Raw genomic sequence first — 21,863 nt, forward strand, 5'->3', positions numbered from 1 at the left:
ATTCTGTAGGGGTGTACTCAGTGGGAGGGGTGTGCATGTAGGGCATGTCCTCCCCCTCTGTTGTGGTGGTTGATATTCTGCTTCCCTCGTATATTCAGTGAGGTCGTCTTGTGTGTTAATAACTGTTGTATTGCCTGAGGCTCAGGAGTAGGTTAGTTAGTGGGTGGGATCGCGAATAACGCGACATATATTCATAAGCGAACCAATTAATTCTCTTTTTTTCAGTTTGCCATGGGACAGAATAAAATTGAATTTAAGATTTTTTTGTTTGTCATATTTTTTTGTTTTGCTTGTATTTGCACTTCATCAAATCGGAATCAGCACTGTAAGCACTGTAACTTTCTCCTTTGTGTTTATTATTAATTGGGAGTCTCGAAGCAGTATCTCAACCTATGGGATGTTTTATTTTTCATAAGCAAAAGCAGAAAAATACATATGATAAAATACAAAACTAATAAAAAATGTTTTCCTACACATCTGTAAAGACGATTCTTGTTCTTCAGCAAAATAAAAAATGCTCCCAGTACAAAGAAGTTATTAATAAATCATTTATGGGACTTATTTAGCTAAAATAACATGTTTTTTTTACTGGCTGAACCTTCACTTGTGTGTCGCTTTGGACAAAAGATTCTGCTAAATATGTAAAATGTAAGCATGATGGATTGGTGGGTGCACGTGTGTCCTATAGTGCAGCGATTCTCAACCCGTGGGTGGAGTTCTGAAAGGGTCGTGAGGCAGAGTTGGAAATGTAAGCATTTTAAAGCCAGCAAGCTCCTGTGCTGATCCACGATCAGATTTCCCAGCTCCAATCCTAGAATTAATCAATATAAACAGTTCTTTGGTCTGCAAGCGCAAAACTAGTGAATACTCAAGCAATCCAAGAAGCCAAACCACAGATACTTAGTTTAAGGTTCACTAGCACATCCAGTCGGATTTCAGCAGCTATCTCATTATTGTAGCTGACTACAGAGTAAAGGGGGGGGGTGTTGTGTGGCTCAGTGGGTTACGATTCTGTGCATGTGATCGGTAGGTTGCAAATTCAAATCCCAGGCTTGGGAGACTCAGTTCATCTTTGCAAGCCCCTAACTGAGCGGCCTTGCTTTCTCTAAACAAAATATCTTGCGTTGGATAAAAATTTCTGTTAAATAAATAAAATACAAAAGGGTCTTGGTGCCATTAAATTTAAGAAATTAATTACCTTTATTTATTTATACATATGGCGTATGTCACAGAGCTGTCATTCTAAATAGTAGATTCTGAAAAACAAGTCATACTAAAACACTGCCAAAGTTACCATGATTGTGGAAGATTTACTTTCAGCAAACTGAATATTCTACCTGCAGGCAAGCGGAATTAATGGTAAATACAAATGAGACCTGAGGTGTCCCTGCTGACACAACAGAAATCAGGGCAGAACTTTTGCAGGTGGCCCGATTAATTCAAATTGACATGGATACATTTCTATTATGGACAGTTGTGTTACAAAAGTATTTCTTTAGATACTTACGGAAAGTTTGGTCTCTAACACCATAGATAAATGGACTGAGAAATCTTGGCAAAATCTGAACTATCAGGTAGGTTGTGAACCTCACGTCTAGAATGTACTTAGGGAACATGTACAGCAGGAGATTATAAATTACTGGAGCTAAGTAGGTCAGCATTGACATCAGAAGCTGCACAGCATGCAGGATGATAGTGTTCCGAGCCTTTTGACTGTCTGACTTTGCTGCCTTCGCTGCCATGAGGATCCTCAGGTATGAGAAGATCAGGATACACCAGACAAAGACCAGGTACACCATGTCTGTAATATCCTTTTTCTGCTGCAAAATAGGATATCGAAGGATAGTCTCACGCACGCAGACAGCTGTGGAGCGGAAGAAATTTAGCGGTTCTATAGCCAGTAGAACTATGATGTCTGGCAGAACAGGGAGGGCAACCAATGTGTAGATGAGGGCAAAGAGGATGTGAGTTCTTCTGACGGTGCAGATCTGGGTATGTCGTAAGGGGTAACAGACGGCGATGTAGCACTCGATAGCCATACTGGCTAAATACAGAGGAGTGCTCTGGGTGCAGAAGATGACGATCATCAGCAGGAGGCAGCAGAAGGACACGTTGATGGTGTAGAACACATAGGTGAAAACGTGAAGCATGACTGCAATCATCAGCTGTATTATGTCGTTAAGCACCATGTGGATGAAGAGCATGTATCGCGGGTCCTCGTTTAAGATCTCGTGTCTTAGGAAGGTGTGGACCATGACACCGTTGATGTAGCTGATGATGATGGAGAGCGCCACAACGATGATGTTCTTGGTCAGCGCTGTTTTGAAAGACTCCTTCAGCAGGACGATGGACGTGTTTGTGTCGACTGAGAAGTTCATTTCATCGGGCCCAGGCACCTGCTCTCTGACACACGGGAAGAGAAGAACATACAAACTGTTCTCAAAGTCTTTGTCCTTTTCTTCTGACTAAATATAATAATAATAATAATAATAATAATAATAATAATAACATCAGTAATTACACCAGTTCTTTGCATGCACATAAGCTTATTACATTATCAACTGAGTAGAAATATTAAAAATACAATAATGACATAGTTTAATGCCAGAAAAATAGAAATTTCACTTCAATAACATTTTATTACAGTGCAGTTACAATAAAATAAGCAATGGAGCTCATCTCACCAGTAATTCAAAGACAGAATGAAAGTTACCTGAAGACAATGACTAGCTAGTAGTTCTTGAGGGGAATTTATACAGTACATGTGGTATCTCGGGATTGCTTTGAAACATGCGTGCTCAGTCCCATGACCAGAAGCTAAAGAAGAAGTACACTCAACACTATCACTGGAGCGCCACTGGAGGGCAGGATAAAGAACAGCACTAAGGAGCAGGCTTACTGCGGTATCAGCTCTGAGCACCGTGACCTTTACACGGTGACCTCTACACACAGTGAGTTACACATGTGCAGAACATGCAGTTAGAGGCCCACCTGAACTGACAGAGTTCAACCGCTGGCAGACAGAGGCACACCAAGGGCTCCTACTGCCCCCTGGCTGCTTCCACACCGTAATGCTGCCCTGCTCCTTCTGGTGGCAGAGACCCCGCCTTCACCTTCCCCTGCCAGGTTGTGGTTAATGCACTAGTAAAAAAAAATGTGTTGTTTACACTGCAACCACTGTCTCAAGTCCCTGGATTCTGCTTACACCCTGACAGTGATTTGCAAAAATATGGTGATGGGGGCACTGTGTAAAAAACACACATTTGCATGTAAGACCACTGATGACTTAATGGAAATTATGCTACAATATTTTGGTGTTCAATCAGATTAGCAAAGCTATTGGCGCTGATTTAGGTCCATACTAATCCAGACAATAAGAGATATGTTTATGTGTTCTTCATTTATTTGTTTAACATTTGCATAAAATAAAAAAAACCCGAATAACTTCAGTATATTCTTAAGCGAACCAATGAATACTTTTTTTTCAGTTTGCCATGGGAATGAATATAATTGTTGTGACCACGGGCAGAGGGACAGGCAGAAAGTGGAGAAGTATGAGGCAGGATTTCAGGAAAACGGGGCAATTAGGGAAGACAGGGCAGACAGCGATGAACATTATTGACGGATCAGGGGAATACGGACTTAGACGTGGACTAAATACACAAGACATGCCGAAATAACAGAAAACAGCTGGGCACAATCGGGGAAGCACACGTGAATGATCAGGGGGCGTGGCACACACGAGGACTGCATGCGCAGGTCATGACAGAACCACCCCCTTAAGACACGCACTCTGGGTGTGCCCCAAGGGGAGAGGCGGACAGGATGAGACTGGGGCACAGAAACTGGAAGACAAGAGCAAAACATCAACGAAGGACGGAGAACAGCACGGACAGACAAAACAAGCACAACAGCAGAAGCCAGGACAGGACTTCACACAGAACAGGGAACACAGACAGGCAGATAAGGAAGGGAACATCAACGGGAGGAACGAAAGGGCCGGGAGTGAACATGGGAGGCACAGAGGGACGAGGAGCAGAGACAGGAGGGACAAAGGGCCGAGGAGCAGACAAAAAGGGCCAGACAGGAAAGGACAGGGGACAAAGGGAAGCCCGAGGGAGCCGCGGGCGGCAGCTGGAGGGGACCTCGTGGGGGGTGAGGAGACAGATCGAGGGACAGGCGGAGGAGTCAAGGAAGGAGTCAGAGGGGGCACCAGGGGAAGCGAGGAGGAAGCCAGAGGGTACACTGGCGAAGGCAAGGAGGGAGGGGAAGCCGCAGCAGGCGAAGGCGTAGCCAGAGCAGGCTAAGGCGGCGTCCACCGACGCGCCGGAGTGGGGGGACCCGCAGCCAACCGCGTAGCTGAAGCGGGAGAACCCGCAGGCGACCAACAAGGGGTCAGAGGCGAGACCGGGGACGGGCGATGAGGTGTCAGAGGGGGACCCGCAGGCGACCGCCGAATCAGAGCCACAGGACCCACAGGCGCCCCCCCAAGCCCCAGCCAAGGCGAGCGAGGGCGAACCAAGGGGCAGGGCGGGTGGGACCCTGGCCCTGTGCCTATTTCCTCTCCCTTTTTGGGACACTGAAAGGCGGGGTTCTGGCTGGGGTCAACCTCGCTGGGGCGAGGGCAGAGGAGTCATTAGGGAGGTTCCCTAGGGTTCCCACTCAAGCTCCTTCTCCTCCAAGGAGGAAGGACCGGTGGTCAGTCTGCCTGTGACCTCCTTAGGGACTGGGACCGGTGCTGGGGGGACTGGAGCTGGGTCAGGGACCGGGACATGGGCCACAGGGGCAGGAGTCACAAGCACAGGCGGCATTTATTGCATTTATTTATTTTTTTTAAAGAAGAACTACAGTATATTCCTAAGCAAACCAATGATTTCTTTTTTTTCAGTTTGCCATGGGAGTGAATATGATTCTATTTAAGATTTTCTTTTGCTTCTCATATTTTTTTTTTGTTTTGCTTGTATTTGCACTTCATAAAATCGGAATCCGCACTGTAAGCACTGCAACTTTCTCCTTTTATTTATTTATTGTTTATTATTAATTGGGAGTCTAGAAGCAGTATCTCTAATAACCTATGGGATGTTTTATTTTTCATAAGCAAAAGCAGAAGAATAAATGATAAAATATAAAACTAATAATAAATGTTTTCCCTACACATCTGTAAAGACGATTCTTGCTCTCCAGCAGCATAAAAAATGCTCCCAGTACAAAGAAATGATTAAAAAATCATTTATGGGACTTATTTTGCTAAAACAAAATTATATCCTAGAATTAATCAATATAAACAGGACCTTAGTCTGCAAGTGCAAAACTAGTGAACACTCAAGCAATCCAAGAAGCCAAACCACAGATACTTAGTTTAAGATTCACTGGCACATCCAATCAGATTTGTGCGATAGGCATTGATTGACATAAATAGCAGATCATAGCATTAATTTAGAGCAGTGCAGGGTCATGGATGAGCTGCCATGGTAAAAATTGGGTTGCAATGCAAAAAGGTTGAGAACCACTGCTATAATGCACTGGCATTCCATCTACAGTGTATCCAGTCCAGGGCTGTACTGGGATTAAAAACTGGTCCTGGATCTTGGAGCCCCCATGGTAAATGGTACATTTTGCCAATCGGTAAATTTTGCTGGCCCACATACCATTCAGCCTGTTATAGCACGTGCAGAGTCTAGCCCTACCCTGCCTACTGGATCAGCAGGTTTACAGGAGGGATTGTCTTTATGTTCCACAGACATCTGTAACCTGAAACTGAATGGGGGAGCATTTATATTTCAGCAGCTATCTCATTATTGTAACTGACTACAGAGTAAAGGGGGGGGTGTTGTGTGACTCAGTGGGTTACGATTCTGTGCATGTGATCGGTAGGTTGCAAATTCAAATCCCAGGCTTGGGAGACTCAGTTCATCTTTGCAAGCCCCTAACTGAGCGGCCTTGCTTTCTCTAAACAAAATATCTTGCGTTGGATAAAAATTTCTGTTGAATAAATTAAATTCAAAAGGGTCTTGGTGCATTAAATTAAAGAAATTAATGACATTTATTTATTTATACATATATCGTATGTCACAGAGCTGTCATTCTAAATAGTAGATTCTGAAAACCAAGTCATACTAAAACTGTGACGATCGTGTGCTGGTCCATGCGCAGGGAGAGCGAGTCAGGAGCAAGGACTCAGAGTCAGGGAGATAGAAGTCCCAAAATGGGATTTAATGCGGGCTAAGCACATAAACATGGAGAACACTTCAGTACACAACAATGATCGGACTTGGGTAAACTGACTTGAACGCAGACTAAATACACATGACTCAGGGATGGAAATGCAGAACAGCTGACAACAATCAGGAATTCCCATGAGGTAATGAGGGGGGCGTGGCACCCAGGAGGATGGTACGAGCAGGTCATGACAAAAACACTGCCAAAGTTTCCATGATTATGGAAGATTTACTTTTAACAAACTGAATATTCTACCTGCTAGCAAGCGATATGAAGTGTCCCTGCTGACACATCAGAAATCATGGCTGAACATTGGCAGGATTAATTTGTATTGACATGGATACATCCTGATTATGGACAGTCAATGCTACAAAAGTATTTCCTTAGATACTTACGGAAAGTTTGGTCTCTAACACCATAGATAATTGGACTGAAAAATCTTGGCAAAATCTGAACTATCAGGTAGGTTGTGAATCTCACCTCTATAATGTACTTAGGGAACATGTACAGCAGGGCGTTATTAATTGCTGTGGCTAAGTAGGTCAGCATTGACATCATAAGCTGCACAGCATGCAGGATGATAGTGTTCCGAGCCTTTTGACTGTCTGACTTTGCTGCCTTCGCTGCCATGAGGATCCTCAGGTATGAGAAGATCAGGATACACCAAACAAAGACCAGGTACACCATGTCTGTAATATCCTTCTTCTGCTGTAAAATGGGATGTCGGAAGACAGTCTCACGGATACAGACAACTGTGGAGCGGAAGAAATTCAGAGGATCTATAGCCAGTAGAACTATGATGTCTGGCAGAGCAGGAAGGGCACCCAATGTGCAGATGAGGGCAATAAGGACATAGGTTCTTCTGACAGTGCAGATCTGGGCGTGTCGTAAGGGGTAACAGACGGCGATGTAGCATTCGATAGCCATACTGGCTAAATACAGAGGAGTGCTCTGGGTGCAGAAGATGACGATCATCAGCAGGAGGCAGCAGAAGGACACGTTGATGGCGTAGAACACATAGCTGAGAACGTAAAGTGTGACTGCAATCATCAGCTGTATTATGTCGTTAAGCACCATGTGGATGAAGAGCATGTATCGCGGGTCCTCATTTAAGATCTCGTGTCTTAGGAAGGTGTGGACCATGACACCGTTGATGTAGCTGATGATGATGGAGAGCGCCACAACGATGATGTTCTTGGTCAGCGCTGTTTTGAAAGACTCCTTCAGCAGGACGATGGACGTGTTTGTGTCGACTGAGAAGTTCATTTCATCGGGCCCAGGCACCTGTTCTCTGACACATGGAAAGAGAAGAACATACAAACTGTTCTTAATGTCTTTGTCCTTTTCTTCTGACTAAATATAATAATAGTAATAATAATAATAATAATAATATCAGTAATTACACCAGTTCTCTATTTCAGTAGAGTGTAGTTACAATAAAATAAGGAATGGAGCTCATCTGACCAGTAATTCAAAGACAGAATGAAAGTTACCTGAAGACAATGACTAGCTAGTAGTTCTTGAGGGGAATTTATACAGTACATGTGGTATCTCGGGATTGCTTTGACACATGCGTGCTCAGTCCCATGACCAGAAGTTAAAATGTACACTCAACACTATCACTGGAGCGCCACTGGAGGGCAGGATAAAGAACAGCACTAAGGAGCAGCAGGTTTACTGCGGTATCAGCTCTGAGCACCGTGACCTTTACACGGTGACCTCTACACACAGTGAGTTACACATGTGCAGAACATGCAGTTAGAGGCCCACCTGAACTGACCGAGTTCAACCGCTGGCAGACAGAGGCACACCAAGGGCTCCTACTGCCCCCTGGCTGCTTCCACACCGTAATGCTGCCCTGCTCCTTCTGGTGGCAGAGACCCCGCCTTCACCTTCCCCTGCCGGGTTGTGGTTATGCAGTAATAAAAAAAATGTGTTGTTTACACTGCAACCACTGTCTCAAGTACCTGGATTCTGCTTACACCCTGACAGTGATTTGCAAACATATGGTGATGGGGGCACTGTGTAAAAAATACACATTTGCATGTAAGACCACTGATGACTTAATGGAAATTATGCTACAATATTTTGGTGTTCAATCAGATTAGCAAAGCTATTGGTGCTGATTTAGCTCCATACTAAGCCAGACAATAAGAGATATGTTTATGTGTTCTTCATTTATATATTTAACATTTGCATTTAATTAAAAAAAAAATGAAGAACTCCAGTACATTTCGTGCTGATTTAGGGATTTCGAAGGACTGTTTAAGCAGGCGGGGTGCCGTTAGTTGGATTGTCATTCGATATGATTTTTCAGTTTGTCATGGTCATCCTGATTGCAAATTTACAGACTAGTAATAGGTGCTGGGCGGGGATAGGTTTTGCTTTATTATAAACTAGGTGGGGTCCAGAGGAGATGGAGGGGACCCAATTGCACACGGGGAGTGGGATGAGACTGGTGGACAAGGCTGTGGGTGTGCTAATACCTTCGGAGGCAGAATTATTAGAGATCGAACTGGAGGTTGCTGTGTCCTGCCAGCGGAGGATAGGGTGCCAGCGGCCGGACGGGGGAGCGACGTCGAGATCGTCGAGTCTGCGAAGTAGCTGGTCCTCCAGTATAAAGGGAAGCAGGAGGTAGAAATGGATATACGGCCGGTTAGTGTTGAACAGACAGGGGACCATCCAGCCTTGTCCCTGCAAGGAGAGGGGTTGACTGGGGATCAACAGAGGCAATTGATGAACCTGCTTCATAGATGGACGCACATCTTTGTGGCCAATGAAGAAGATTATTGGCGGACCAGTGCTGTGTTGCATTCCATTCCAACAGGTGACGCGGGAGCGTTACAGGCCAGGTCCCCCAAGCTTGTATTTAGAGCTACATGTACGGACCCTGCTGCAGGGAATGTTGGCCAGCGGGGTGGTGACGGAGAGTTCCAGTCCTTGGTGAGGCCCAGTGGTCCTTGTGAGGAAGAAGGATGGTAGTTGGCGTTTTTGTGTGGATTACCGCAAGCTCAATGCGGTCACGCATAAGGATGCCTTCCCTCTCCCTCGTAGTGAAGAATCCTTGGCAGGGATGAGGAGGGCGATGTGGTACTCTATGCTGGATTTAGCCAGTGGCTACTGGCAGGTGGAAGTTCATCCCCAGGATAAGAAGACTGCCTTCACGACACCCATGGGCCTCTATCAGTGGGATCGGATGCCGTTTGGTCTTTGTAATGCACCTGCTACCTTCCAGCGCCTGATGCAGAGGTGTTTGGGGGGGCAGGTTTTTAACGTTTGGGGCACCATGGCTTGAAGTTACATCTGCAGAAATGAAAGTTGTTCCAACGGGAGGGGGAGTACTTGGGCCATAAAATGAGCCAACAGGGAGTGGCGGTGGACCCAGGGAAGAAAGCAGTAGTGCAGTGGCCCATTCCCACAACTGTGAGGGAGGTACGTTGCTTCCTGGGGTTTGTGGGTTATTATCGGCGGTTTGTCCCGGGTTCTCTAAGGTGGTTGGGCCACTGAACAGCTTACTGCAAGGCTCGGGAGGCACAAAAAAGGCCAGTATTATTTGGACCTCTGCTTGTCAAGTTGCTTTTGATGCCTTAAAAAGAGCACTTACCCAGGCTCCTGTTTTAGCGTATGCAGATTTTACAGCGCCCTTTCGGTTATACACCGATGCTAGTTTCCAAGGCTTGGGGGCCATGTTGGCTCAGGTGCAGGAGGGGAAGGAGCGTGTGATTGCTTACGCTAGTCGTAGTCTTTACCCAGCTGAGTGGAATGATAAGAACTATAGCTCCTTTAAATTGGAACTTCTTGCTCTGCAATGGGCTGTTACGGAGAAATTTAAATATTATCTGTGGGGGGTAACGTTTGAGGTGTATACAGATACTCGGCCTTCGACTCACCTTCATACCGCTACTTTGGGTGCAATGGAGCAGAGATGGGTGGCACAGCTGGCCAGTTTTGATTTCCAGATACATTACAGGCCTGGAATGACAAATCAGAATGCTCATGCTTTGTCTCGGGTGCCAACAGAGGCTAGTAATAGTTTGGTTGAAGTGGAGCCAGTCCCCTGCGAACCACCTATTGGGGTGGGTGCAGGGAGGGTTGTGGAGATGGATGGGTTAGAAGTTGATTGGCTAAGCATTCAAGAGAGGGATCCGGATTTGGTGAAGTTATGGCAATGGAAGGGAAGAGAGGTGGCCCAGTCAGTGGATCCCCAGACCCTTACATCTGATGGAAGGCGGGTTTTGGGGGAATGGGAATGGTTGTGTTTGTGTAGGAGGGGCCCTGAGGCGGCAGAGTCAGGATCCAGCTACCGGGCAACTTTTGTCTCCAGTGGTTGTACCCGTTCTGGAGTGGCATAAGGTGTGGTTCTCCTATCATCAGGCCCTAGGTCATGCTCGAGGGCAACGGATGGTATAGGCCCTTAGGGGTTGGGTCTTCTGGAAAGGAATGGTAGGGGATTTACGGCGCCGGGAGGCTGAGTGCCGGCAGTGTGTGTTGGGCCGGGCCGGGCCGGGCCGGAAGAGAAGGCTCCTCTTCAACCTGTGGTGAGTCGTTATGAGTCGTTTGAAATTTTGGCGATGGATTATTTGTTGTTGGGGCGAGTGAATGATTCTTATCCATATATTCTGGTTATTCCTGATCTCGGAAAGCTGGGATCTTCTGCTGACCAGTACGAAGTTTTACTCATTAATTCTATGTGGGGAAAGGGGCGGGGGAAGCTTCCGTTAAGGGGGCGTGTGAGGCTCCGTAGCTACTGTCGACCGTCTGTACCCGAGTGTGTGCTTTGATACTAATCTACAAGGTTTGGGAGGTGTGGTATATTTGCATGTGTAAGTTAGATTGCTTTGATGTGTTGTTTGTACTCACTTGCTGTGTAGCGTGATCCCTCCCATGGTAATTTGGGAGTGTTAATTCTGTAGGGGTGTACTCAGTGGGAGGGGTGTGCATGTAGGGCATGTCCTCCCCCTCCGTTGTGGTGGTTGATATTCTGCTTCCCTCGTATATTCAGTGAGGTCGTCTTGTGTGTTAATAACTGTTGTATTGCCTGAGGCTCAGGAGTAGGTTAGTTAGTGGGTGGGATCGCGACATATATTCATAAGCGAACCAATTAATTCTCTTTTTTTCAGTTTGCCATGGGAGAGAATAAAATTGAATTTAAGATTTTTTTGTTTGTCATATTTTTTTGTTTTGCTAGTATTTGCACTTCATCAAATCGGAATCAGCACTATAAGCACTGTAAGCACTGTAACTTTCTCCTTTGTGTTTATTATTAATTGGGAGTCTCGAAGCAGTATCTCAACCTATGGCATGTTTTATTTTTCATAAGCAAAAGCAGAAAAATACATATGATAAAATATAAAACTAATAAAAAAAAATTTCCTACACATCTGTAAAGACGATTCTTGTTCTTCAGCAAAATAAAAAATGCTCCCAGTACAAAGAAGTTATTACTAAATCATTTATGGGACTTATTTAGCTAAAATAAAATGGTTTTTTTACTGGCTGAACCTTCAGTTGTGTGTCACTTTGGAGAAAAGATTCTGCTAAATATGTAAAATGTTAGCATGACGGATTGGTGGGTGCACGTGTGTCCTATAGTGCAGCGATTCTCAACCCGTGGGTGGAGTTCTGAAAGGGTCGCGAGGCAGAGTTGGAAATGTAAGCATTTTAAAGCCAGCAAGCTCCTGTGCTGATCCACGATCAGATTTCCCAGCTCCAATCCTAGAATTAATCAATATAAACAGTTCTTTGGTCTGCAAGCGCAAAACTAGTGAATATTCAAGCAATCCAAGAAGCCAAACCACAGATACTTAGTTTAAGATTCACTAGCACATCCAGTCAGATTTCAGCAGCTATCTCATTATTGTAACTGCCTACAGAGTAAAGGGGGGGTGTTGTGTGTCTCAGTGGGTTACGATTCTGTGCATGTGATCGGTAGGTTGCAAATTCAAATCCCAGGCTTGGGAGACTCAGTTCATCTTTGCGAGCCCCTAACTGAGCGGCCTTGCTTTCTCTAAACAAAATATCTTGCTTTGGATAAAAATTTCTGTTAAATAAATAAAATACAAAAGGGTCTTGGTGCCATTAAATTTAAGAAATTAATGACCTTTATTTATTTATACATATGGTGAATGTCACAGAGCTGTCATTCTAAATAGTAGTTTCTGAAAAACAAGTCATACTAAAACACTGCCAAAGTTACCATGATTATGGAAGATTTACTTTCAGCAAACTGAATATTCTACCTGCAGGCAAGCGGAATTAATGGTAAATACAAATGAGACCTGAGGTGTCCCTGCTGACACAACAGAAATCAGGGCAGAACTTTGGCAGGTGGCACGATTAATTCAAATTGACATGGATACATTTCTATTATGGACAGTTGTGTTACAAAAGTATTTCTTTAGATACTTACGGAACGTTTGGTCTCTAACACCATAGATAAATGGACTGAGAAATCTTGGCAAAATCTGAACTATCAGGTAGGTTGTGAATCTCACTTCTAGAATGTACTTAGGGAACATGTACAGCAGGAGATTATAAATTACTGGCTCTAAGTAAGTCAGCATTGACATCAAAAGCTGCACAGCATGCAGGATGATAGTGTTCCGAGCCTTTTGACTGTCTGACTTTGCTGCCTTCGCTGCTATGAGGATCCTCAGGTATGAGAAAATCAGGATAAACCAAACAAACACCAGGTACATCGTGTTTGTAATATCCTTTTTCTGCTGCAAAATAGGATATCGAAGGACAGTCTCACGCAGGCAGAGAGCTGTGGAGTGGAAGAAATTTAGCGGTTCTATAGCCAGTATAACTATGATGTCTGGTAGAGCAGGGAGGGCAACCAATGTGTAGATGAGGGCAAAGAGGATGTGAGTTCTTCTGACGGTGCAGATCTGGGTATGTCGTAATGGGTAACAGACGGCGATGTAGCACTCGATAGCCATACTGGCTAAATACAGAGGAGTGCTCTGGGTGCAGAAGATGACGATCATCAGCAGGAGGCAGCAGAAGGACACGTTGATGGCGTAGAACACATAGCTGAAGACGTGAAGCATGACTGCAATCATCAGCTGTATTATGTCGTTAAGCACCATGTGGATGAAGAGCATGTATCGCGGGTCCTCGTTTAAAATCTCGTGTCTTAGGAAGGTGTGGACCATGACACCGTTGATGTAGCTGATGATGATGGAGAGCGCCACAACGATGATGTTCTTGGTCAGCGCTGTTTTGAAAGACTCCTTCAGCAGGACGATGGACGTGTTTGTGTCGACTGAGAAGTTCATTTCATCGGGCCCAGGCACCTGCTCTCTGACACACGGGAAGAGAAGAACATACAAACTGTTCTCAAAGTCTTTGTCCTTTTCTTCTGACTAAATATAATAATAATAATAATAATAATAATAATAATAATATCAGTAACACCAGTTCTTTGCATGCACATAAGCTTATTACATTGTCAACCGAGTAGAAATATTAAAAATACAATAATGACATAGTTTAATGCCAGAAATATAGAAATTTCACTTCAATAACATTTTAGTACAGTGCAGTTACAATAAAATAAGGAATGGAGCTCATCTCACCAGTAATTCAAAGACAGAATGAAAGTTACCTGAAGACAATGACTAGCTAGTAGTTCTTGAGGGGAATTTATACAGTACATGTGGTATCTCGGGATTGCTTTGACACATGCGTGCTCAGTCCCATGACCAGAAGTTAAAATGTACACTCAACACTATCACTGGAGCGCCACTGGAGGGCAGGATAAAGAACAGCACTAAGGAGCAGCAGGTTTACTGCGGTATCAGCTCTGAGCACCGTGACCTTTACACGGTGACCTCTACACACAGTGAGTTACACATGTGCAGAACATGCAGTTAGAGGCCCACCTGAACTGACCGAGTTCAACCGCTGGCAGATAGAGGCACACCAAGGGCTCCTACTGCCCCCTGGCTGCTTCCACACCGTAATGCTGCCCTGCTCCTTCTGGTGGCAGAGACCCCGCCTTCACCTTCCCCTGCCAGGTTGTGGTTAATGCACTAGTAAAAAAAATGTGTTGTTTACACTGCAACCACTGTCTCAAGTCCCTGGATTCTGCTTACACCCTGACAGTGATTTGCAAAAATATGGTGATGGGGGCACTGTGTAAAAAACACACAGTTGCATGTAAGACCACTGATGACTTAATGGAAATTATGCTACAATATTTTGGTGTTCAATCAGATTAGCAAAGCTATTGGTGCTGATTTAGCTCCATACTAAGCCAGACAATAAGAGATATGTTTATGTGTTCTTCATTTATATATTTCACATTTGCATTTAATTTAAAAAAAAAATGAAGAACTCCAGTACATTTCGTGCTGATTTCGGGATTTCGAAGGACTGTTTAAGCAGGCGGGGTGCCGTTAGTTGGATTGTCATTCGATATGATTTTTCAGTTTGTCATGGTCATCCTGATTGCAAATTTACAGACTAGTAATAGGTGCTGGGCGGGGATAGGCTTTGCTTATAAATTATAAACTATGATTATAAACTAGGTGGGGTCCAGAGGAGATGGAGGGGACCCGACTGCACACAGGGAGTGGGATGAGACTGGTGGACAAGGCTGTGGGTGTGCTAATACCTTCGGAGGTGGAATTATTAGAGATCGAACTGGAGGTTGCTGTGTCCTGCCAGCGGAGGATAGGGTGCCAGCGGCCAGACGGGGGAGCGACGTCGAGATCGTCGAGTCTGCGAAGTAGCTGGTCCTCCAGAATAAAGGGGAGCAGGAGGTAGAAATGGATATACGGCCGGTTAGTGTTGAACAGACAGGGGACCATCCAGCCTTGTCCCTGCAAGGAGAGGGGTTGACTGGGGATCAACAGAGGCAATTGACGAACCTGCTTCATAGATGGACGCACATCTTTGTAGCCTATGAAGAAGATTATTGGCGGACCAGTGTTGTGTTGCATTCCATTCCAACAGGTGATGCCCCTCCAGTGTGGGAGCGTTACCAGCCAGGTCCCCCAAGCTTGTATTTAGAGCTACATGTACGGACCCTGCTGCAGGGAATGTTGGCCAGCGGGGTGGTGATGGAGAGTTCCAGTCCTTGGTGAGGCCCAGTGGTCCTTGTGAGGAAGAAGGATGGTAGTTGGCGTTTTTGTGTGGATTACCGCAAGCTCAATGCGGTCACGCATAAGGATGCCTTCCCTCTCCCTCGTAGTAAAGAATCCTTGGCAGGGATGAGGAGGGCGATGTGGTACTCTATGCTGGATTTAGCCAGTGGCTACTGGCAGGTGGAAGTTCATCCCCAGGATAAGAAGACTGCCTTTACAACACCCATGGGCCTCTATCAGTGGAATCGGATGCCGTTTGGTCTTTGTAATGCACCTGCTACCTTCCAGCACCTGATGCAGAGGTGTTTGGGGGGGCAGGTTTTTTAACGTTTGGGGCACCATGGCTTGAAGTTACATCTGCAGAAATGAAAGTTGTTCCAACGGGAGGGGGAGTACTTGGGCCATAAAATAAGCCAACAGGGAGTGGCGGTGGACCCGGGGAAGAAAGCAGTAGTGCAGTGGCCCATTCCCACAACTGTGAGGGAGGTACGTTCCTTTCTGGGGTTTGTGGGTTATTATCGCCGGTTTATCCCGGGTTCTCTAAGGTGGTTAGGCCACTGAACAGCTTACTGCAAGGCTCGGGAGGCACAAAAAAGGCCAGTATTATTTGGACCTCTGCTTGTCAAGTTGCCTTTGATGCCTTAAAAAGAGCACTTACCCAGGCTCCTGTTTTAGCGTATGCAGATTTTACAGCGCCCTTTCGGTTATACACCGATGCTAGTTTCCAAGGCTTGGGGGCCATGTTGGCTCAGGTGCAGGAGGGGAAGGAGCATGTGATTGCTTACGCTAGTTGTAGTCTTTACCCAACTGAGTAGAATGATAAGAACTATAGCTCCTTTAAATTGGAACTTCTTGCTCTGCAATGGGCTGTTACGGAGAAATGACGTTTGAGGTGTATACAGATACTCGGCCTTTGACCCACCTTCATACCGCTACTTTGGGTGCAATGGAGCAGAGATGGGTGGCACAGCTGGCCAGTTTTGATTTCCAGATACATTACAGGCCTGGAATGACAAATCAGAATGCTCATGCTTTGTCTCAGGTGCCGACAGAGGCTAGTAATAGTTTGGTTGAAGTGGAGCCAGTCCCCTGCGAACCACCTATTGGGGTGGGTGCAGGGAGGGTTGTGGAGATGGATGGGTTAGAAGTTGATTGGCTAAGCATTCAAGAGAGGGATCCGGATTTGGTGAAGTTATGGCAATGGAAGGGAAGAGAGGTGGCCCAGTCAGTGGATCCCCAGACCCTTACATCTGATGGAAGGCGGGTTTTGGGGGAATGGGAATGGTTGTGTTTGTGTAGGAGGGGCCCTGAGGCGGCAGAGTCAGGATCCAGCTACCGGGCAACTTTTGTCTCCAGTGGTTGTACCCGTTCTGGAGTGGCATAAGGTGTGGTTCTCCTATCATCAGGCCCTAGGTCATGCTCGAGGGCAACGGATGGTATAGGCCCTTAGGGGTTGGGACTTCTGGAAAGGAATGGTAGGGGATTTATGGCGCTGGGAGGCTGAGTGCCGGCAGTGTGTGTTGGGCCGGGCCGGGTCGGGCCGGAAGAGAAGGCTCCTCTTCATCCTGTGGTGAGTCGTTATGAGTCGTTTGAAATTTTGGCAAATGATTATTTGTTGTTGGGGCGAGTGAATGATTCTCATCCATATATTCTGGTTATTACTGATCTCTTTTCTCGGTATGCGGTAGCCGTCCCGACTAAGGACTAGTCGGCTCAGACTACAGTGAAGGCTCTTTGGAGGAACGTGATCCAAGTTTTCGGGTGTCCAGAACGTATATTGTCTGATCAGGCTGGTGATTTTCAATCTGAAGTGGTGCGGGAGCTTTGTCAGTTGTATGGGTGTACTAAGAGCCGCACTACCCCATATCATCCGCAGGGCAATGGGGCATGTGAACGGTAAAACCCTTCTTAGTTTATGGAACACCTTGGACCAGGAGGGACAGGTACAGTGGGCTGAACGGCTGCCATATTTGTTACAGGCTTATAACAACATTCCTCATAGCTCCACTGGTCTGACTCCCTTCTATGTCCTGTTTGGGTGGCATGCTCGATTGCCGGTTTGATGTGGCCCTGGGAATTTCTCCGCCTGAACCCCAGGACCCTAAGGACGAGTGGGTGAAGGATCATCAGAGACGGTTGTTGGTCGCTTATAAGCAGGTGTTGGGGTGTAGCCAGCGTCGGCAGGAGTGGGATCAGCGGCGTTATAATCGGTGAGCGATGACATGTCCTCTGATGCCTGGGGAGTGGGTGTTGTGTAGGAACTTTCGGAGGCGGGCCCGGGGAAACTTGGGGCCCGCCCTTTTGTGGTCCCGAGCCCTGGGTTGTTGTTTCCCGGCCTGACCCTGAGCAGCCAGTGTATGTTGTGCGCCCGGAAGGGAGGGAGGAGCCTGTTCACACTCTTCATCGAAATATTTTGCGTGCCTGCCCTGGGAGTTGGGATGTTCAAAACCTGGGGGAAGGCTCAAGGGGGTCGGACCGGAAGAGTGAGGTAGGGTTTTGGCCCATTCGGTTTGGCCATGGTAGCGAGCAGCCAGTGTCCCCGGTTCAAGTTGGGGATTTGGGGATGGTGAACCCAAGGCTGGGCCCTCCTAAGGGGGGCTGGAGTCAGATGTGGGGGATGAGGAAGGATTGGGATCTTTGGTTGGGCCAAGACATTCTTCTAGGAGTAATATTGGGGTTCCCCCAGTTAGGTGTGGACATTAGTTATGGTCGGAAGGGTGGGTGGGAAATGTCGTGTTGATTTAGGGATATCGAGGGACTGTTTAAGCTGGCGGGCTGCTGTCAGTTGGATTGTCATTGGATATGTTTTTTTCTGTTTGTCATGGTCTGATTGTTAATTCATAATCTCCCTTTCCTGATTGCTAATTTACAGACTAGTAATAGGTGCTGGGCGGGGATAGGCTGTGCTTTATTATAAGCTAGGTGGGGTTCAGAGGAGATGGAGGGGACCCGACTGCACATGGGGCATGGGATGAGACTGGTGGACAAGTGCTCGTGAGAGGCTGCGGACAAGGGGGTGGAATAAGCTTGTGGACAAGGTTGCGGGTGTGCTGCTACCTTCGGAGGCGGAGGTGTTGGAAATCGGACAGGCATTTGCCATGTCCTGCCAGTGGAGGATAAGGTGCCAGCAGCCGGACGGGGAAGCAACATCAAGATCGTCTGTGTTCCCAAGCACAATCGTTCCGGGAGTCCTGGTTGTATTGTAAATCCCAAGTGAAGTTTCAAGCCACGGTTTACGGAGCCTGCAGTTGGGCATTGACTGGGATCTCGGAAAGCTGGCATCTTCTGCTAACCAGTACTAAGTTTTACTCATTAATTTTGTGTGGGGAAAGTGGTGGGGGAAGCTTCCGTTAAGGGGGCGTGTGAGGCTCCGTAGCTACTATCGACCGTCTGTAGCTGAGTGTGTGCTTTGATACTAATCTACAAGGTTTGGGAGGTATGGTATATTTGTATGTGTAAGTTAGATTGCTCTGATGTGTTGTTTGTACTCACTTGATGTGTAGCGTGATCCCTCCCATGGTAATTTGGGAGTGTTAATTCTGTAGGGGTGTACTCAGTGGGAGGGGTGTGCATGTAGGGCATGTCCTCCCCCTCCGTTGTGGTGGTTGATATTCTGCTTCCCTCGTATATTCAGTGAGGTCGTCTTGTGTGTTAATAACTGTTGTATTGCCTGAGGCTCAGGAGTAGGTTAGTTAGTGGGTGGGATCACGAATAACGCGACATATATTCATAAGCGAACCAATTAATTCTCTTTTTTTCAGTTTGCCATGGGAGAGAATAAAATTGAATTTAAGATTTTTTTGCTTGTCATATTTTTTTGTTTTGCTTGTATTTGCGCTTCATCAAATCAGAATCAGCACTGTAAGCACTGTAAGCACTGTAACTTTCTCCTTTATGTTTATTATTAATTGGGAGTCTTGAAGCAGTATCTCAACCTATGGGATGTTATATTTTTCATAAGCAAAAGCAGAAAAATACATATGATAAAATATAAAACTAATAAAAAATGTTTTCCTACACATCTGTAAAGACGATTCTTGTTCTTCAGCAAAATAAAAAATGCTCCCAGTACAAAGAAATTATTAATAAATCATTTATGGGACTTATAAAATGAAATGGTTATTTTACTGGCTGAACCTTCACTTGTGTGTCACTTTGGACAAAAGATTCTGCTAAATATATAAAATGTAAGCATGATGGATTGGTGGGTGCATGTGTGTCCTCTAGTGCAGCGATTCTGAACCCGTGGGTGGAGTTCTGAAAGGGTCGTGAGGCAGAGTTGGAAATGTAAGCATTTTAAAACCAGCAAGCTCCTGTGCTGATCCACGATCAGATTTCCCAGCTCCAATCCTAGAATTAATCAATATAAACAGTTCTTTGGTCTGCAAGCGCAAAACTAGTGAATATTCAAGCAATCCAAGAAGCCAAACCACAGATACTTAGTTTAAGATTCACTAGCACATCCAGTCAGATTTCAGCAGCTATCTCATTATTGTAACTGCCTACAGAGTAAAGAGGGGTGTTGTGTGGCTCAGTGGGTTACGATTCTGTGCATGTGATCGGTAGGTTGCAAATTCAAATCCCAGGCTTGGGAGACTCAGTTCATCTTTGCAAGCCCCTAACTGAGCGGCCTTGCTTTCTCTAAACAAAATATCTTGCTTTGGATAAAAATTTAGGTTAAATAAATTAAATACAAAAGGGTCTTGGTGCCATTAAATTGAAGAAATTAATGACCTTTATTTATTTATACATATGGCGTATGTCACAGAGCTGTCATTCTAAATAGTAGCTTCTGAAAAACAAGTCATACTAAATCACTGCTAAAGTTATGGAAGATTTACTTTCAGCAAACTGAATATTCTACCTGCAGGCAAGCGGAATTAATGGTAAATACAAATGAGACCTGGGGTGTCCCTGCTGACACAACAGAAATCAGGGCAGAACTTTCGCAGGTGGCACGATTAATTCAAATTGACATGGATACATTTCTATTATGGACAGTTATGTTACAAAAGTATTTCTTTAGATACTTACGGAAAGTTTGGTCTCTAACACCATAGATAAATGGACTGAGAAATCTTGGCAAAATCTGAACTATCAGGTAGGCTGTGAATCTCACCTCTACAAAGTACTTAGGGAACATGTACAGCAGGGAATTATAAATTACTGGAGCTAAGTAAGTCAGCATTGACATCAAAAGCTGCACAGCATGCAGGATGATAGTGTTCCGAGCCTTTTGACTGTCTGACTTTGCTGCCTTCGCTGCCATGAGGATCCTCAGGTATGAGAAGATCAGGATAAACCAAACAAACACCAGGAACACCATGTCTGTAATATCCTTCTTCTGCTGTAAAATGGGATGTCGGAAGACAGTCTCACGGACACAGACAACTGTGGAGCGGAAGAAATTCAGAGGATCTAAAGCCAGTAGAAGTATGAGATCTGGCAGAGCAGGGAGGGCAACCAATGTGTAGATGAGGGCAAGAAGGACATAGGTTCTTCTGACAGTGCAGATCTGGGCGTGTCGTAAGGGGTAACAGACGGCGATGTAGCATTCGATAGCCATACTGGCTAAATACAGAGGAGTGCTCTGGGTGCAGAAGATGGCGATCATCAGCAGGAGGCAGCAGAAGGACACGTTGATGGCGTAGAACACATAGCTGAGAACGTGAAGCGTGACTGCAATCATCAGCTGTATTATGTCGTTAAGCACCATGTGGATGAAGAGCATGTATCGCGGGTCCTCGTTTAAGATCTCGTGTCTTAGGAAGGTGTGGACCATGACCCCGTTGATGTAGCTGATGATGATGGAGAGCGCCACAACGATGATGTTCTTGGTCAGCGCTGTTTTGAAAGACTCCTTCAGCAGGACGATGGACGTGTTTGTGTCGACTGAGAAGTTCATTTCATCGGGCCCAGGCACCTGCTCTCTGACACACGGGAAGAGAAGAACATACAAACTGTTCTCAAAGTCTTTGTCCTTTTCTTCTGACTAAATATAATAATAATAATAATAACATCAGTAATTACACCAGTTCTTTGCATGCACATAACCTTATTACATTATGAACTGAGTAGAAATATAAAAAATACAATAATGGCATAGTTTAATGCCAGAAAAATAGATATTTCACTTCAATAACATTTTAGTACAGTGCAGTTACAATAAAATAAGGAATGGAGCTCATCTCACCAGTAATTCAAAGACAGAATGAAAGTTACCTGAAGACAGTGACTAGCTTGTGGTTTTTGAGGGGAATTTATACAGTACATGTGGTATCTCGGGATTGCTTTGACACATGCGTGCTCAGTCCCATGACCAGAAGCTAAAATGTACAGTCAACACTATCACTGGAGCGCAGGATAAAGAACAGCACTAAGGAGCAGGCTTACTGCGGTATCAGCTCTGAGCACCGTGACCTTTACACGGTGACCTCTACACACAGTGAGTTACACATGTGCAGAACATGCAGTTTGAGGCCCTCAGTTTAAGTATTACTTACACTAGATTGGCGGCATTAAGAAGCCAAAGGCAATCTTCCATCCATCCAT

At 45.5% G+C, this 21,863-nt stretch overlaps 3 protein-coding genes across 7 annotated transcripts; all 3 read right to left on the bottom strand.

The window, feature by feature from the left end:
- Positions 1 to 1,166: 1,166 nt before the first annotated feature.
- LOC125747437 (odorant receptor 131-2-like) lies at positions 1,167 to 2,736 on the bottom strand. Of its 2 annotated transcripts, none has more exons than XM_049022675.1 (2): positions 2,685 to 2,720; positions 1,167 to 2,396 (listed from the first exon to the last, which is right to left on the bottom strand). In XM_049022675.1, exon 2 carries the CDS (start codon positions 2,376 to 2,378, stop codon positions 1,440 to 1,442), a length of 939 nt encoding a protein of 312 aa, XP_048878632.1. In that variant the 5' UTR covers positions 2,379 to 2,396; positions 2,685 to 2,720; the 3' UTR covers positions 1,167 to 1,439. The 2 variants fall into 2 exon arrangements, with proteins under 2 accessions (XP_048878632.1, XP_048878631.1); XM_049022674.1 differs by having other exon boundaries at positions 1,168 to 2,403; positions 2,685 to 2,736.
- A 3,447-nt stretch (positions 2,737 to 6,183) lies between these two features.
- LOC125747440 (odorant receptor 131-2-like) lies at positions 6,184 to 21,544 on the bottom strand. Of its 4 annotated transcripts, none has more exons than XM_049022679.1 (2): positions 21,505 to 21,541; positions 6,184 to 7,510 (listed from the first exon to the last, which is right to left on the bottom strand). In XM_049022679.1, exon 2 carries the CDS (start codon positions 7,483 to 7,485, stop codon positions 6,571 to 6,573), a length of 915 nt encoding a protein of 304 aa, XP_048878636.1. In that variant the 5' UTR covers positions 7,486 to 7,510; positions 21,505 to 21,541; the 3' UTR covers positions 6,184 to 6,570. The 4 variants fall into 4 exon arrangements, with proteins under 4 accessions (XP_048878636.1, XP_048878637.1, XP_048878635.1 ...); XM_049022680.1 differs by lacking the exon at positions 21,505 to 21,541 and adding an exon at positions 7,684 to 7,893 and having other exon boundaries at positions 6,184 to 7,503; XM_049022678.1 differs by lacking the exon at positions 21,505 to 21,541 and adding an exon at positions 7,684 to 7,888.
- LOC125747438 (odorant receptor 131-2-like) lies at positions 12,105 to 13,995 on the bottom strand. The gene is made up of 2 exons (XM_049022676.1): positions 13,800 to 13,995; positions 12,105 to 13,524 (listed from the first exon to the last, which is right to left on the bottom strand). Exon 2 carries the CDS (start codon positions 13,497 to 13,499, stop codon positions 12,561 to 12,563), a length of 939 nt encoding a protein of 312 aa, XP_048878633.1. The 5' UTR covers positions 13,500 to 13,524; positions 13,800 to 13,995; the 3' UTR covers positions 12,105 to 12,560.
- Positions 21,545 to 21,863: the final 319 nt, after the last annotated feature.

Source organism: Brienomyrus brachyistius, chromosome 8, assembly GCF_023856365.1.
Source record: "Brienomyrus brachyistius isolate T26 chromosome 8, BBRACH_0.4, whole genome shotgun sequence".
NCBI lineage: Eukaryota > Metazoa > Chordata > Actinopteri > Osteoglossiformes > Mormyridae > Brienomyrus > Brienomyrus brachyistius.

What these genes read in the sequence shown, in the direction of transcription:
- LOC125747437 (XM_049022675.1), bottom strand. Translation starts at nt 2,378, where the DNA reads ATGAACTTCTCAGTCGACACAAACACGTCCATCGTCCTGCTGAAGGAG.
- LOC125747438 (XM_049022676.1), bottom strand. Translation starts at nt 13,499, where the DNA reads ATGAACTTCTCAGTCGACACAAACACGTCCATCGTCCTGCTGAAGGAG.
- LOC125747440 (XM_049022677.1), bottom strand. Translation starts at nt 21,216, where the DNA reads ATGAACTTCTCAGTCGACACAAACACGTCCATCGTCCTGCTGAAGGAG.